This window comes from Pyxicephalus adspersus, chromosome 11 (genome assembly GCF_032062135.1).
Source record: "Pyxicephalus adspersus chromosome 11, UCB_Pads_2.0, whole genome shotgun sequence".
Classification (NCBI taxonomy): Eukaryota; Metazoa; Chordata; class Amphibia; order Anura; family Pyxicephalidae; genus Pyxicephalus; species Pyxicephalus adspersus.
Window position 1 is genome coordinate 56,446,916 of NC_092868.1, and position 17,435 is coordinate 56,464,350.

Below are 17,435 nucleotides of genomic sequence, written 5' to 3' on the forward strand. Positions count from 1 at the left end.
CCCCTCTAGTGATGGTGACCCCACAATTCTATCTATATAGAGGAATCAGGACCTCCTTCCTCCTGCTGGTGACCCCTTCAGTGACTAATGTGACATGCTGGGATTTGTAGTTCTGCAGCAGATTATACCCCTCTCCCCACCCCCTATCTATATCTGAGCGTAGGAATGGATATGTCAGACGTGCAGCCTTACCCCTTCTCCTTGGTTTCCTGTGACCCCATGTCAGTTGTCACCTCCCCAGCAGCTGCTTTTCTTCTCCCCCGGGGCAGGGAACGTTGTGGAGGTGCAGACGAGCGATGGCGGTTTTTCCAGCTTCGCCGTATCATCAGCCTGAAAACCAAAAAAAGAAACAACTTTCCATGAATAGATTAGAGCACGGGTGCCCAACAGGTGGATGGTGATCTACAAGATCACAAAGCCAACGAAAACTGCGGAGCCCTGCCTTTCAAAATAAACTCTACCACGCACAGGAGCTATTAGGTCCAAGTTTTTATTGTTGGTAAATCATTTGGTCATTTTAAAAGTAGCTCGCTAGCCAAAAAAGTGTGGGCACCCCTGGTCCAGAAATTTCCCTCAGGGTAGGAGGTTGCAGAAAATCTTCCATAGGGACACCATTTACAGTGCAGGAAGCCCATCTGCCCTACCCCTAAAGAACATCCATAGATTATACAACTGTAACCCCAATTTCCCATCACTCCTCTCACTTCCTGTTGTGTCTCCTGGAAAGGATTTCCCCCAATGAGACACAGACAGCCAAATCCCCAAATCCATCCAAAATCTTACAAAGCTGAGTTTTCTGCCTCCTGTAAATGTTCACCTCCTGTTGGTGTCACACACACCTGGGGGGGGGGGCAATAACAGGGGGTCACAAAGCAGAAAACCCCCGAGATGGAAACTTTCGAGGGCTGTAAACGGTGAAAAGCAAAGTGAAAGTAAGCAGGAAGAGTGAATGTATTCACAGGGCGAGGCTGCAGAATGACAATTCCCTCTTCCTCCTGTAGGAGGAGCGTCGAGTTCTACAATGCTGGGCTGGGATTGCTCAATATATTTAAAGCCGAACTCCAGGAAAATGGAAAAGTTGCAATGCAGAGCAGTAATGGATCAAATGGTTGCCACTCAGGGACAGGAAGTATGTTAGTGGCAGGATCAGCGGTGTAAAAAAAAGAAGAAAATATATTACAAATGCATCAATGAGATGGGCCATAATATACCTGAGAACCTCTAATACATTTTAAAAATCTTTTCATACTTTTCACCAGCTTTGATGTTGTTTGTTTTGTCCCTTTATGTATTCCTATATTTTGTTTCTTTGTCCCTTAGATAATGTTTACATTTAGCAACTATGGACCCAGAGTGCGTTACATATATTTTTGTCATGGCGGGAAGGACACGCAGTACTGGAAGGGCTGGTACGGGGCCCGAGTGACCAACAGCAGCATCATCTTGGAATGTTAGGATCGTTCAATGGAACACTACGAGAGGCATATTCAGCATTATTATTTCTAATGTAAAAGTCGGAGATCTTCATTCTTTCCCAATTGTTATATTACTGTTTGTCTGCCATGTCAATTATTAAAAAAGCTTGACTTGTTCACCTTCAAACTTTCCCCATTTCTAGAAATAAATGCGCCCTCTGCTGGGTAATACAGTGTATTTGTAGTCCAGAAATTTGGAACTCTTTAGGGGAGTCGATGGGAGATAAAGCCTTGAATTTGTGGCCAGTGGAAGGAATTCCATCCCTACAGTGGTGGCTAGAATACCACCAAAAATAATTATTAGAGTCATGCAGTGGAGTCGGCCCCAAAACTATGCAGGCATCATCAATGGGAGGTCAATCAGCCATTATTCCAGGAACCCCTAATAGCCAATGGAGGGACACTTGGGGTTCCATGGTTGAGCCCTGGTTGACAATGGCTGCTCTAAGACCATCATTTGCTATATTTTGTACTCAGCACTTTGACTCCAATACCATTTATGGAAAAAGGCTCAGAAGTTTTGGGGTTCCTAGGACTACAGTACTGGTACTCCAGGGGTCAGGTTCCCCAAATAATTGGTCTTTTTTAGCAGGTGCCACATACAATAAATTCAGAACCTGCACTCATGACCTATACAAAGGTGTCTAAAAATGCCACAACAGAGGCTGAATGATGAAGAAACTTTACAGAAGCTCCAAAATGATGATTAAACCCTCCTAGGAAACAGGGACAGCCAGCAGAGTTCTGTGCCGGGACCAAGAGCTACAAAGCTGCAACATATACTGTACATACTCCATGTGTCTGCAATGGAGCGGAAAGTTACCTGCCCAGAATGTCACTTTAAATTCTGCAACCTTGATACTCAAACTACTGTATATATTTAAATATAAACCAATCTGAATATATATTGAGGTAGCTACTGAATAAAACAGAAAAATACTTTGACACGAGTATAAACCTAGGGCATTAAATTACTGCTAACATTCAAAAGTGCAAGCAGCATAAATGGCAATAAAATTAATAAATACATCCATAGTGTGCCAGTTTTGAAACTTTTATTTAAAAGTATACTTTTCCCCCTTTTTACAGATTAAAGTATTTTCTACTTTGGAATTGTTTAGAGGGGGTCATTTGTTCCTAAATTATATTTTAAATATATTTTTAAATATATATAAATAAATTTTGAATAGAGCTGTTTCCTCATAAGGTGTTAAAGCAGCTTGTTTCGAATACTTTTCGAATACATGAGACAAATGCAGTTCAAGCACATGCCACAAGATGGCATCCGAGTATAAACCAAGAATGTATTTCTGTTTGCATTTTAAAGGCAAAAAATACTGTTATTACTGTATATAGTGTATACAGTATCTGCCTTTCTGCCTTTTTTATTTAGGAGAATCACATGACAAGAAAATAAATATTTTGTATTAATATATTATATTAAAATTTGGCTCCAGTAAGTCTTTTCCTATAACACACAGAGTTTTGGGTTCCTGCAGTCCAATGACTGGAATACACAATCTCAGTGGACAGAAAGATGGTGGAATTGGTGGAGCCTAATGAATTTAGGCGATGACCAAGTGAGATTCCATAGCAATGCCAGAATGATAATTGGGGTTCCAGGGCAATGCCAGTATAACAAATGGGGTCCAAATTTAATTTTGGGGTGATTACTGAAATTCTAGGGCAATGAATTGACATATGAGATCCAGGGTAACCATGCAGTTCCAGAGCTAAGACAGGGAGGCACTTGAGGTTCCAGAGCTTTGGCCAAACAACACTTGGGGTTCCAGAACCATGTCAGTGTGATATTTGGGGGTTAAGAACCATGATAGAGTAACTGTAGCAGTCCCAGAGCTATGACAGGGCAATACTTGGGGTTCCAGTGATGATCGGTGGTGACTTCTTACCCATGGATGACATGATAATAAAAACACGTCAAATGTCAGATCTTCATACAGTCAGATCCTCCGGTTCTATGGTGGATACTTTACCAGTCGGCCCATAGAGTTTTCCTTGCGCCATGTCCAAAATATACATAGCGCACCTTTTCCGTAGTTCCTGAACCTATATGTCACCTTATAGAAAGGGGAAAGAAAATGGAATATTTCTCAATAATGGAAACAATACCAGAGAAACTGGAATCATTACACACAAGCTGGTCCTAAAGGGTTTCATAGAAATTTTGAGGGTTAACGTACCTGGTGCCAATGGGCGTCACTCCACTGTTCTATGAACACCGGTTCTGGAGCAAATTTCTGTAGTGTCGTGTTCTTAATGGAAAGCAGCTGGACCAACAACTTGTACTGACAAAGGCAATCCCTCCTGGCTGCATACCTGGGGGGGGGGGGGGGGGGTAAGATGATGGGGTATTAAAGATGCCCAAGGAGATATTTTTTTAGATGGACAAAGTGAAGCATCACATGACTCCCGAATCTAAAAGTAAGTAATGCTCTTGAATAGTCCAAAAGAATAGAACCCCGGGTCATTGCTTATGTAACCCACTGAGGAATGTTTGGTGGCCACCCAAGATCATTGTTTATGTGACTTACTGAGGAATCTCTGGTGGCCATAGTGCTCTTGATCATTCCCCATGTGACCTACTTAGCAATTCTTGGTGGCATAGTGCCATAGATCATTGTTTAATGTTATTTACCCCAAGGTCATTGCCAATGTAACCCATGAAGGACTCTCTGGTAGTCATAGTGCACTGGGTCATAGATTATGTGACCCAGTGAGCAATCCCTGGTGGGCATAGTGCTCTAGATGATTGATTATTCTAATTTACTGATAAAAACACCATGCTAATTGTACCCCAAGGCATTGCCTAAATGATCAACTGAGGAATCTGTGATGACTAGGATGCCCTTGGTCATTGCCTATGTGCCCTACAGAGAAATCCGTGGTGAACATGGTACCCCAGATCATGTGACCTACTGGGAAATCCATATTGGCCAGGGGTTCCCTAGGTCATTGTTTAGGTGACCTACTAAAATAACCATGGTGGTCATGGTATCCCAGGCTATGTGATCCACTAAGGAATCTCCGGAGGCCATGATGCCCTTGATAATTGCCTATTTGTCCTACTGAGCAATCCCTGGTGGCAATGGTACACTAGGAAATTGTCCATCTTACATACTGAGGGATCCCCAATGTGACCTTTTGAAAAAACATTAGAAATGACCCAGTGCATCGTGGCCACCAGGGTCATGGTGCTCTAGGGTATTGCCTATGTGGCTTACTGAGTAATGCCTGCTGGCCATGGTGCCTTGGTCATTTGCCTATATGACCTACTAAGGAGTCTTCAGATCCTTGCCTTTTTGACCAATAGAGATATCCCTGGTGGTCATAGTGCCCCAGTTATTTACCTATGTTACATACTGAGGAGTCTCTGGTGGCCATGGTCCTCTAGGTTTTATATATATAGTATCATTTATTATATTTTTTCATTTCATTTTTCATTGTTTTTCATGAAAATTTATTTTACAGTATAAATAGTATGAGTATAATAAAGTTTGAAACACAAAATCATTTAAAAACAATAAATTGAATAAATTAAAAAATCTATATATTAAAAAAAAAATAATTAAAAAAAAATACATATTATACTCATAGTATTATACATACTGTAAAATAAAGGTTCTTGAAAACAATGTACTGCTTTTACACATAAGAATCCAATGCAATAGTTATTTTGTATTGAATGCAATACAAATGGATTTTGAATTTCCCGCCCCGCCAGAGCAGAAGCAGGAAGAAGAAGAAAGAAGACGGAGATCGCGGCGCTGGACGACGCGGGACCCTGGCGGATCAGGTAAGTGCTCTATTTACTAACCTTCCCTAGGTGTTCCAACCCCGAGAGTGGCTCGGGGTTACCACTTGTAGCAACTTTTTTCTACCCCGAGTCACTCTCGGGGTTACCGCTAGGGAGGTTAAGGGCGGCTCTCTGTGACTTGGACTGGGAGACAATATTGTCCTCAAAGAACACAGAACAGAAATGGGAATGTTTCAAGTCTGTTCTACAAAAGCATACTAAAAAATATATTCCAATGGGTAATAAGTTTAAGAGGCTAAAATTAAAACCTATGTGGCTCACAGCCGATGCTAAAAAAGTCATAAGGAACAAGAAAAGGGCATTCCAAAAATATAAAAATGAAGGATCACCTTCATTATTTGAAACCTATAAAGAATAGAACAAAAGATGTAAAAAGGAGATAAAATGTGCAAAACTTCAAAATGAAAGACGGATTGCAAAGGAAAGTAAGGCAAACCCCCAAATTGTTTTTTAAATATATTAATATAGAGATAAAGATCTGATCTGAGCATGTAGGACCCTTAAAGGATGTCGCTGGGTTGGTAACTGGGGATTTCTTAAACACTTTTTTTAGCTCTGTGTACACAAAGGAAAATGGCAGAGCTCAAGTCCAAATTCATATAGCAATGTCACTGCCTTAAATGAGTCACAATGGCTCAGAATTGATATGATTGAGAAACAGCTGGGGAAAATTAAGGTTGACAAAGCCCCAGGACCCGATGCATTACATCCACGTGTCCTCAAAGAGCTGAGCTCAGTTATTTCAAAGCCATTATTTCTAATTTTTAGAGACTCTTTAGTCGCTGGCAAGGTACCGATGGATTGGCGTAAGGCCAATGTGGTTCCTATCTTCAAAAAGGGAGAAAGTCATTACCAGCCAACTACAGACCCGTTAGTTTAACGTCCATAGTTGGAAAGGTCTTAGAGAGTTTAATAAAGAAACACATAGAGGAGTTTCTGCTTCAAGAAAGACAGAAGTTGTCAAACAAATTTACTCTCTTTTTATGAGGAAGTAAACAGTTAGCCAGTGGAATATCAGATATAGATTTTAAGATTAAAAGTACCATTTCTGTGTTTGCAGATGACACCAAACTATGTAATGGAATTAAGTCCATACAGGATGTCTATAATCTACAAGCAAACTTCCAACTGTAGCCCCAAAGTGTGGCATTTCCGGCTCATCTGCACCCCCCCCCCCCATAGTACAGCCATAGATTATACAACTCTTACCCCAATTTCCTATCACTTCTCTCACTTCCTGTTGTGTCTCTTAGAGAGGAAGTGAATTGAATTCCCCCCAATGAGACACAGACAACCAAATCTCCAAAATCTCACTGGGTGTCACACACCCTGAGGCAATGACCGGGGGGGGTCACAGAGCGGGAAATCCCCGGAATGGAACCTTTCGAGGACTGTAAACCGTGGAAAGCAACATGAAAGTAAACAGGCAGAGTGAATGTTTTCCCAGGCTGCAGATTGACAATTCCCTCCTCCTACAGGAGGAGCTCCGAGTCCGACAATGCTGGGCTGGGATTGCTCGATGTATTTAAAGCTGAACTCCAGGAAAATAGAAAAGTTGCAATGCAGGGCGGTAATGGATCGTAAGTGTTGTCACTCAGGGACAGAAAGTATGTTAGTGGCAGGATCAGCAAAAAAAAAAAAAAAAGCAGCTGTGTAAAAAAAAAAGAAAATATATCACAAATTTTGGATCTGCTTTGATTGGGCAGCCCTGGAGCAAAGAGCTAACTCAGTATGAATTCTCTACTCTACCTGGTCCCCTCACCCCCTCAAAGGCTTAATAAAAATGTCACCACCCCTGCTTAATGGGTTTTTTGGGGGGCGTGGTCTGGACAGATTAAATAAATTGCTCCTCCCAGAAGGAGACAGCAAGACCCACTCCCGAACAAGACAACTCATAGAGCCTGCTGAGAGTTATACACACAAAATGTTCTGATCACAACAAGCCGTGTATATTCTGTCTTCCCTCTACATCACGTGTGTTATAAGATTACACGTGTTACATATATGTTCCTGCAGGTTTTATTTTCCCCTTTAGGTGATCATTTTCATTCCCTGTATCGCCATCTATATGTGTAATCCATAATGTGCATATATCAATGCCATATGTCTCTTCCCTCGAGGTTTAGTGGGTGAATAGGGCAAGGGGGTGCAGTGAACAGTCTGACGTTTGGTGGTCCCCCATCTTTCAAGCCAGCACAGAGCAGTCAGCAGACTTTTTTCTTTTCACCGCCTTTCACCAATACAGATTGATCACTAATCCAACATCAGACATGTGACTGGACACTGAAAGAGCAGCACCACATGATGAGGTCACATGGTCTTCCTTCCCGTCAGCTCGATGCCAGTGTTAGACTGGCAGCATTGTATAATAGAGAGCACATTAATACCTCCATGAGTCCTGCTGTGAAGGGGATCAGAGGTAGCTAATATAAAATCAGATTCAGCACTTATACTAGTTGCATGCAAAGCACCCATAACAGAATTAATGCCAACTTTTTATAAGCACCTGGCAGATAGAAGCTTTCATTGTAAAGCAGAACAGATTATCTGTTTTAAGTAGCTTTTTATTTAATAAAAAGAGACACAAAACATCCAAATACAAACATTTAATACATATATAAAACACAGTAGACAAGGGGCTCTATTTATAAATTTTTTCCCCCATAATATACCTTTATTTTTCACTCATTTCCTATTGTGACAGCTGTGCACTATTGACAAATGGCCACTAGGTGGCAGAACGAGTCATTGTTTTAATAGGAACTGAAGCGTAGAGAGATTCGACCATCTGTCAGCGAATTTCAGAGGAATTGACTGGGGGAATCATTTATAAATAGAGCTCAAAGGACAACGTGCGGAGGGTCCGTCACTGGATAATGAGCTGCAGCTGCAAATGGTAAAGGAAAATTTCAATTTTGTTAAAACAACAAAAAATATTCTGTGAAATAATTTAATAAAATGGTGATTTTACTCCAGCCACCAATCAGCCGCCACTTTAACCTCCCCAGCGGTCTAATTCCGTTCAAATTTCCATGCAAAAAGCGGTACAATTTTTTGCATGGAAATTTATTTTTTATTGTAGGCTGTAATTCTTAGGCATAACTCACTGATATTTAATAAATTTAATAAACTTTAAATAACAAAACACAAAAATACTTTAACATGTAATGTAACTGTATAGTAGCATATATAATATATATACATAATATAATTATATGAATATTTCTTGTATTGAATCCAATACAAAATTATTTGAATTTCCCACCAATCCTCCCGCTCGGACCGACACATTTACCGACGTCACCGGGAAACCCTGTAGATCTCGTCTCTGCACTTCACAGCTGGAGATAGGTGGAGGAGGACATGTCCCAAGGACCTGGGAGGACAAGCAGGACGCCAGGAGACAGTGAAGGAGCAAGGTAAGTGGGTTTTTAGTTAAAAGCGACCCCGAGTGTGTGACTCGGGATTACCGATTTTTGCATGAAAAATCCACCCGGAGTCACACTCGGGATTACCGCTAGGGGAGTTAAACACTGCAGCCATGGCACCAGTATTCAGTCAGTGGATGAGATTCACCATTATGGCCGTCCTGGAGCTTTGCACAGAGGTCAAACTGGAGGCAGCCAATAGGAGAATAGCTGACGTTCCCATAGTACTGCGCTGCAGCAGGAGATCCGAGAGTAAAATTTCTTGCACCATAAAAACTTCAATACCGATAACAGGAAATTCTTGGAAACAAAGCCATTCATTCCATCTTGTAGATTTTCCCTTCAGTCTGCTTCAAATCAAAAGTTTGGACTTTGCAAAGTACATTCATCAGGTCGCCAGGGCAGGAGGAGGCTGAAGCTATGAATTCAGCCAATCATAGAGTTGCTATTATGGGCGGGGCTTAGGTGTAGAGGAATCTCGGGCACCCGGAGAATTTGTGCGTCAGGTGCATTTCTGTGCTCTTTCTTCTACATAAAGCTGCATCTGAAAAATCCAAGAAATAGAATATTAGTATAGCAGCACAGCTCCAGCTTAGGAGCTGAATATTGAGCCAATAGCTGTGGCAGAGTACAATTAAGGCTAAATTGCAACATACAACATTTATTGCGAGCTCACTTTGGAGCCTAGACCTAGCATTCTATCCAGTCTAGGTGATAATATTTATTCATATTGAGTGCATGAGAGCTTCTAGATGTGACTTCCACCCCACGCAAAATACACATTTCTGTACTGCGCAGTAGGGGGCGCTCAGATCCCTGCACATCACACAATGTTTTCCTATTACTGGAGGTCCAATGTCTTAATGAGATGTGACGGCTCTCGTTCACCCTTATACATGACCCTGGCAATATCTACTGCTTCTGGTACCTGTACAGTGACAGTGCCTTCTAGCTGTTTAATACTGGAGATAAAGATTGTTGACTACCTCCAGAAACCTAAAATTTAACTAAATTTTATTTATTATTCCAAGGACCAGAATTGAGTCTATTGTTAGGAAACAGGACTACAGATGGGAAGGATTATTCCACTTTGAATATATACTATATGGTTTTGTGTACCCCTGACCTTCACACCTATATGAGATTGTTGGATAGCCCATTCTGGAGCCACAGCCATGTTAGTAATGTTGTTTATAGCAGCCTCCAATTACCCAGGAGGCCCTTGCACTAGATTTGGGAGGGGGTACGTGGGAATTCACCCTGTGGTATTGATGTTGAATGGAAGACCTGGCTCCCAACTCCACTTCATCCTAAAGAGTTGAGGTCAGGGATCTGTGCAGGATACACAAGTTCTTCATCACCAAACTGGTGACTCCATGTCTGTATGGAGCTGGCATTTTACCCCGGGGCACAGTCATGGGCGAACAGAACAGAGCCCTCACCAAACTATTACCAGAAGGGTAGAAAAGAACAGTTGTATATCATCTTTGTATGTTGTAGGAAATGCCTGAACTCAGGGGTGACCACACACTTTTGGCCATACAGTGTAATATTATCAAGCAATGGTGGACTGAGGACGGATTGATGATAAACTACTGCAATGGTTACAAAGAGCTGCTAAAAGTTATTCATACAATTCAGTGTGGGTATAAAATATTACCATTGAACGTATCCATAGACCTGGATTTCCCAGAAGGCCACCTAGACCATGGCCAAGGGTGGCATGACTACCAGCAGGCGGCATTAGATCATCTCTATGTGGACCTGGAACCTTCTGCTGCTGGCTGACCAGTCATTTACAATGTGGAGATCTGTGCAGAGTGACATTTGTATTGAATATATCCCTCTCCTCTCTACCTTCATTGTTCTCTTCTGTCTTCTCTCATCCCACGGCCTCCCTCTATCCCCCCTCTCTCTCTCTCTCTCTCTCTCTCTCTCTCTCTCTCTTTTTCCTCCTCTCCTTCCTCCTCCTCCTCAATTTTCCTTTCTCACCTCACTTCATCTCTCTCTTCCTCTCCCTCTATCCCATTCTCCTTCTCTCCCCATCTCATTACCCCTCCCTCCCTCTCTCTGTCTTCTCTTTCCCTTTCAGGGCTCTCTGCCCTCCTTCCTCCCTCCTTTCTATCTTTCATATCTATATCCTCTCTCCATCTCTCAGCCCTTTCTGACTCCTTGTAAGTCTCTTTATCTCTCTACCTCACTCTCTATACTCCTCATCTCTTTCCTTACATCCCCTCCCTGTCTACTTTCTCTCTCTTACCAAACCCCCTTTCTTACAGTTCTTCCCCTTCTCTTCTCTGTCTATTGATTCCCTCCTTTCCTCTCTCACTTCTCCGTCTTTCCCCTCTATCTCCCACTCTCTTTCCTCTCTCCCTCTTTTGCTTTTTTGGAACAGCTTTTTTTTTGCAAAGACTGCAAAAGGCTATCTTTAGTTTTGGGGGGGCTGCACAAGCTAACTGGCCTAGGGGAGTGAAAAAGTATAAATCCGTCCCTGCTCAATCCCAGAGCATTGATTGGGCATTGTACCCTTGCAGTCCGGTGGTTGGTTTCTTTCTCTTACCTTTAAAATATCTGAGGTCATGGTCTTCAGGGGTATCAGACGAGGTTCCTGCATGTGTACGTCCTGCTCGTCAGCAAGGATCCAGGGGAAATCCTGCAGTGACAACAAGGGGAAAGCTGAAGTAATGCAGCAATGTTTTTCTAAGACTCTTTAATTTGATCATTGACTTCAAAGCCCAGCTTTGAAAATGTATTTAAAGATCTGTCAGGTACTCATGCTTCTGTGTCCCCAATAGTGCAACCTACTGATTATTTATTTTTATAATAACAGCATAGACAGCAATGAGAATCTTTCCCATTTTATCCAATAATAAAACAAAGTTAGGCTAGTTTGTTGGAGGGATTTACCCCGAAGGTAAAAAGCTAGCAGGTGACTCCACCCACCACTATTTGCATGGCTTCAAAGACTCAGGAGAATCTGTCATCTAACCTGACTCACCTTTATGACTTGAATCTTCTCCATATTCCTTGTGGCTGCTTCGCGTGTATGGACCAGTATAGTGAATGTGCACCCTGAGCAAAAAAAGAACAATCATTACAGGTTCTCATTAAATCTAAATCTGGAGCGAGGCCCTAAGTGTGAGCTGTACCTGGGGGATTGTTGTCTAGGACGGCATCACAGACGCTGATCTTCAGGATAAATGCTCGTAGGAGTTGCTCCACGTGAGAGAGGAGAGAATCAGAACTGCAAAACACAAAAAAAAGAGAAAGTCAAGAACCCAATGCCCTTCTAACGCAAAGCCTTGACCACAAAGCAACACTGCACAAAAAGGCATATGGTAGGTCAGCAAAGGTATTGGGGCGGGGACACATGGCTGGAAACATCGCAGGACCGCCTGACCACAAACTGTACAGAGAGAATAGGTTAGCCATGATTTAAATGTGACATATCCCAGGACACCTCTAACCACACACAATGTACAGAAAGACATGGGTCAGCCATGATATAAATGTGACATATCCCAGGACCCCCCTGACCACACACTGTACAGAGAGATATAGGTCAGCCATGATATAGTTGTGACATATCCCAGGACCCCCCCTAACCACACACAATGTACAGAAAGACATAGGTCAGCCATGATATTAAATGTGACATATGCCAGACCCCCCTGACCATACACTGTACAGAGACATAGGTCAGCCGTGATATAGATGTTACTTATCCCAGGACCCCCCAGACCACACAAACTGTACAGAGAGACATAGGTCAGGCATGATATAGATGTGACCTGTTATAAAAATCAGTAACAGGAGTGGACAGGCTTGTATGGACTGTCCTAAAATATTTCCTCTTTAGTTTAGGATCCAATGTATTACTGTGCATCACCTGATAGAAAGGAGCGGCGGCTGTGCAATCTCAAAGACGAATCTCTCCACCGGGTGGTGCTCTTTATCCAGGATGACCAGCACAACCTTCTCCACATCGTTCTGCAAAGAGAACAAAGCATCTGATCACATGACTGGCTGCCTTGTTTCAGAGAGCAGATAATAAAGAACCCCCAACTAGGAACCTTTTCCATCAAAAGTAGCCACATGACATAACGCCAGTATAATAAACATAGATGTAAGCTTTTGATTTTTATTTTGCTCTGTGTATTCAAAAACTGACCATGTTTTTTTTTTAAACAAATCGTCAAGTCAACCCCCCCCCCCCCCCCAACCACCAGTTCATCTCTAAATTGCAAAAGGTTGTTGGAGCGATTGCTGATGTAGTAACTTTACCTTCTCTATGAGGGGCTTCACACAGTGCAGGGTGTCCTGGATGTAGCGGTTCAGCTCAGGGTGACACGACATCTGGAAAACATATCACAAACATAAAATATGGTATTCAGCAAGCTGCAAGGAACATAGACGATACTTGGCTAAATCATCCTTCTGCCATTTCAGAAGATACCCAGACATGCAAATCTCAGGGAAGGTGCAGACCCAAGGTGGGTACAAGTGTTCCTGTGCGGTTTCTGGTCGCTAACTTGCCACTTGGCCATCCTTACTGCAGTCCTGGTTCTTAAAGCGGACCTATCAGCAGTTTGTTTACTTTTTATAAGAGGAGAGAAAACACTTTCATATTAGGCAAAAAGGTGCTTTTTTTTTGTAAATACTTTTATATATATATATATATATATATATATTTAAAAAAAAAAAAAGAAGGGTAGGTTTGTCTTTTTCTGTCTTCACCGCCGCAGAGAGGAAGACTGAATGGGAAGCTCAGAGCCTCCTCTGACACCAACATGATGGATCCCAGGAGGTTTCGGGCAGCTTCTTCTGCACATGCTCGATCTCAGGCATGCACAGAAGGGGCTCGTCCCGCACAGTAAAAAAAAAAAAGTGCTGTAAGACTGGCACATTATATTTATAGGAGGATCACCCAGCTTCACTGATGAAAGTGTAATCTCTCCAGCCTTGGAGAGTTTTAATAAATCAGCCCAGTGACTTACACCCACCCAAAGCTTTGATCTGCTGAGCTAAGAAGTCTCTGGAATATTTCCCCATCAGCCCCCTCCCGTTCAATATTTTACCAACCCCCCCTTCTGTAGAGATTATTGGAAATCAATCTCATTAATACGGCATTAATATGGTAGCCTAGGGGGTGGAGAAAGATTGACTAGGTTTATGTGGGGGGTAAAAGGGGAATTATTTGTATAGAAGACACCATGTTACCACTCACCTGGACAGGGACATTGTACTTCTTCCTCTTCTGGAAGATTCCAGTTGGATAAACCTCTCTGACGTACAGGATCAGGTGCACGGCCACCTCTAGAAACTCACACAGGATGTCCGCAACCACTTAGAGGAGAAAAGAAAAAGAAGTTGGTCATTGCCAGCACAGACTGGAGAAGGTTTCTATACATTGGTTCTGATTTATTAAACCTCTCCAAGACTCCATGACTACCATGGGAGAACCTGGGGGATTCAGAAACGGATTTTCTAAAATCATTAGTTAGCAAATGTTTTCAATCCTCGACTAGCATTATCCCTTTATAGTCAATCTTCTCCAGTCTTGGAGAGCTTTCATATATCAGGCCTATTGTCTGAATAGTGGACTGTGGAATTTTCTTTCATTAATTGTAACATTCACCTGCAAGCCATATTTGACTTTTACATATTTCTAGGACTATTTAATATCTTTTGCAAACAACAGATGAGCCATTTTACATGCAACACTAAATGAAGTTATAAGAGGACAAGATTCCCGGCAGGATCCACAGGTTATAGATATAACAAAATTTTTTCAATGGTATCTTTAACAGAACAAAAGGCAGCAAATAAAAGAGGACCATTGTTAGGTCTCTAAAGGTAGTCCCCGAGTTAAGGACATCCGACATACAGAAAGCTCCTAGATACGAATGGGGCTTCCCTGCTCCCTCATGTGCGAGACGGAGGCTTGAATGGGGGAGGTTTGCATGGCTTGAAGAAGAAATCTTTTGCAAAACACAGCTGAGACTGAGCTCTTCTGCAGCCTCTTGTAACTCTTTAATGACCAAGACAAACTCTGTTGTTTCTATTAGCTTATCAAAGCACAGCTGGCTCCAAAAGTTAATAAATGTCTAGGCTCCATAAAGTTTTTTTTTTTTCTTTTTTTTGCTTGGCTTGTAATTAGCTCACAGTAAGCCTGTTCGTTTCCTATTGTAACATACCAGAGACACAACCTGCCCACCGCCCCAAGCCTGCAAATCATACGGGAAACATGGTCCATGACTCTGGCCAGTGAGCTCCCCCAGCGGGGTCCTCGTCCCCAGGGAGTGCACCGGTCGGAGCCGCGGCCCACCTGTCAGACGGCCAGACCAGGGGTTGGAAACCCCTGCTCTAGAAAACTACAACCATAGATTCACCACCAGCAAATGTTCTGAGGAATTGAGTGGGGCAGTCGTTTATAAATAGAGTGATAAGAATTTGTAGAACACATAAAAAAGTAAAAATAAAAAAAAAAAGCCCTGCTTATAAAGAAAGTTTTATAATCCCCTGTCCCATCTCCAATCTTCACATTTTTATAAGCAACGGTAGCTGAAAAATCTCAACCAACACTTCTGAGAATGCCAGATGCCGGTACCCCCCTGCTTTCAAGATGGTTCCCTCCATCTGCCCACAGGTCAGCACTATAGGCAGTAAAACAGGTGGGTAGTACCAGGTTGCACCACAGGGGGGCGTCTGACAAACTCATTTCAGCCATTGCAGCTCCTCAGCAGGGTGCAGACTTAAGGTGGGCCAGGTGAGTATGAAACCTTTTCTTCTTATTTCAGCATCAGAGCTGCTTTATTCCAACACAATGATAGTATAGCAACTAAAGAGGAACTAAACTCAAAATCCCCCAAAACACAAAAAATAAACTTACCTTCAATCCCGCAGGGCAGTCCGATCCATCTGGAGGTCTCTTCCATCGCGTCCCGCGTCGCTCAGGCATCCGTCTTCGGGCCAGCGTTCCGGGCGTTGTTATCTTCGCCTCTTCTTCCAGGTTCTTGTTCCTACTTCACCTGACTCAAGCGCAAGATCGGGTGACGTAATTTTGAAGAAAAACGTGACGATCTCCCTGCGCATGCGTAAGAAAGGCAATTTTTTTTTATCAACTCACGAAAAGGCTTCTAAGAGCACCCAAGAGCCTCCGGGGACGCGTGACGTAGTTTTTGCGTAGGCAATTGAGAATTAGAGGGCGGTGCTGCACTTTTTTTTTAAAAAAAGGGTGTTGCGCTTAAAAAAAAAAAACATTTCGAATTTTTACCTTATATAAAAGGGTTCTCTACCCTTTTAAGTAAAGCGAAAATTCTGAGTTTAGGTATGAACAACCAGCAGCCTGGAGGACAACTTTCACCTACCTTGACCAAAGTTTAAATCTTGCCTGGTGAGGGTGGTCATGTTTCCATCTGATAATAAAGAGGAAATAAGAATTATTAGTGAATAATATTACAACCTCAGAAGGGATGAGTGATTGGGCTCTATTTATAAAAGATTCCCCATGATATTCAATCATTCTCTATTGAGCGCTGCACTTTGATGATTGGCCACTAGGTGGCAGAACGAGTGATTGTTTTAATAAGACCTGAAGGGAGAAGTGTAAAGAGATTCGCCCATCTGTCAGCGAATTTCAGACGAATTTACTGTGGGAATCTTTTGCAAATAGAGCCCTGTAGCATATGAGCAGCAATTAAGAGTTTATTTTATTGTTATCCTGAAAGAATTTGTGTGACTGGATAAATAGGATTCCCAGTCAATCTATTGGTGGTGGTGGGGAAGGGGGAGAGGGGGTATTTATTATTAATTTATTTTTTGCAGCATTGTCATTTATAATGACAGGACAGATATAGAAAAACGAATAATGGCAGCTTATGGGAAAAACAGAAAATAAAGAAAAATAAATACAATAATATAAACAGGAAATAAAGGCAGCAATGATAAAAAAATACCAATAACATTATTCCAGTCATGATAATAATAATAATGCCCCTTATACCTTCCATATTTACCCCCCAAATTAGCAGTGACGGGGGTTAGTGCACGGTACATACCGATCTATCGCTGTGTGGCTCCTCGTCTGGGGCCCCTGAGTCCTCTCTGTTTCTCCTGAAGGCAGCAATCTTCCTGTCGTAGCGCCAATGACGTCACCACGCTCTCCTCTCCTGCTCCGGGCGCGGTTGTGATGACGTCACTGGCTGTGTTGTGTTGCCAGGCACGGGAAGAGAACCTGTCTACAGTGTGAGGAGCTGTGTGTGCTATTCTTCTATACATCACCGTAATAACAACGGGGAGCCCAGCCGGCAGACTAGGGGTGCTGGGACTTGTAGTTCTCGAGGTTTATTTGTACCTCCAGATCAAAATCAATTTATATTCCTCATTTCCACAGACTGTGTGAGAAGCTTTAATGGCAGCCTCTGTGTGTCATGTCACGGGGTCACCGGGACAGGAAGTGAGGGGCTTCATTTCCACCACAAGGTGCCCTCACTCTTCTGGTCAGATTGACTCCCATCATCATTTAATACACTTCTTCTGATCCCAGGCTGTCATGGACCCGCACCCTGGATAGTACTGTCATGGATTTGCCCCTGAATAGTGATGTTATGGACCCCCTACCTGAATAGTGTCATGGACCCCCCTAAATAGTAATGTATAGACCCGCCTCCCAGATAGTGCTGTCATGGACCCTAC

General features: G+C 42.5%; 2 protein-coding genes across 4 annotated transcripts in view; both read right to left on the minus strand.

Annotated features, from left to right (window-relative positions):
* Nucleotides 1-1,013, minus strand: part of LOC140341432 (F-box only protein 44-like) — a 5,058-nt gene extending 4,045 nt beyond the window's left edge. The window contains exons 1-2 of one of the 3 annotated variants that reach the window (XM_072427208.1): nt 784-1,013; nt 193-330 (exon numbers count right to left, since the gene is read on the minus strand). In XM_072427208.1, the coding sequence (XP_072283309.1) occupies nt 193-326 (134 nt within the window). In that variant the 5' untranslated portion in view covers nt 327-330; nt 784-1,013. The remainder of the gene's footprint in view (nt 1-192; nt 331-783) is intronic. The other 2 variants (XM_072427206.1, XM_072427207.1) reach the window with 2 other exon arrangements.
* Nucleotides 1,014-7,853: 6,840 nt separating this feature from the next.
* Nucleotides 7,854-16,902, minus strand: MAD2L2 (mitotic arrest deficient 2 like 2). The gene is made up of 9 exons (XM_072426977.1): nt 16,799-16,902; nt 16,109-16,156; nt 13,966-14,084; nt 13,023-13,094; nt 12,628-12,728; nt 11,888-11,982; nt 11,737-11,810; nt 11,299-11,391; nt 7,854-9,282 (listed from the first exon to the last, which is right to left on the minus strand). The coding sequence occupies exons 2-9, from the start codon at nt 16,146-16,148 to the stop codon at nt 9,241-9,243; spliced, it is 636 nt and encodes a 211-aa protein (XP_072283078.1). The 5' UTR covers nt 16,149-16,156; nt 16,799-16,902; the 3' UTR covers nt 7,854-9,240.
* Nucleotides 16,903-17,435: the final 533 nt, after the last annotated feature.

Excerpts from the sequence above, each read along its gene's own strand:
- MAD2L2 (XM_072426977.1), bottom strand. The coding sequence starts at position 16,148 with ATGACCACCCTCACCAGGCAAGATTTAAACTTTGGTCAAG. Across the intron at positions 13,095-13,965 it reads AGTACAATGTCCCTGTCCAG|ATGTCGTGTCACCCTGAGCT; the intron begins GTGAGTGGTAAC and ends TATGTTTTCCAG. Across the intron at positions 12,729-13,022 it reads TGAAGCCCCTCATAGAGAAG|AACGATGTGGAGAAGGTTGT; the intron begins GTAAAGTTACTA and ends TTCTCTTTGCAG.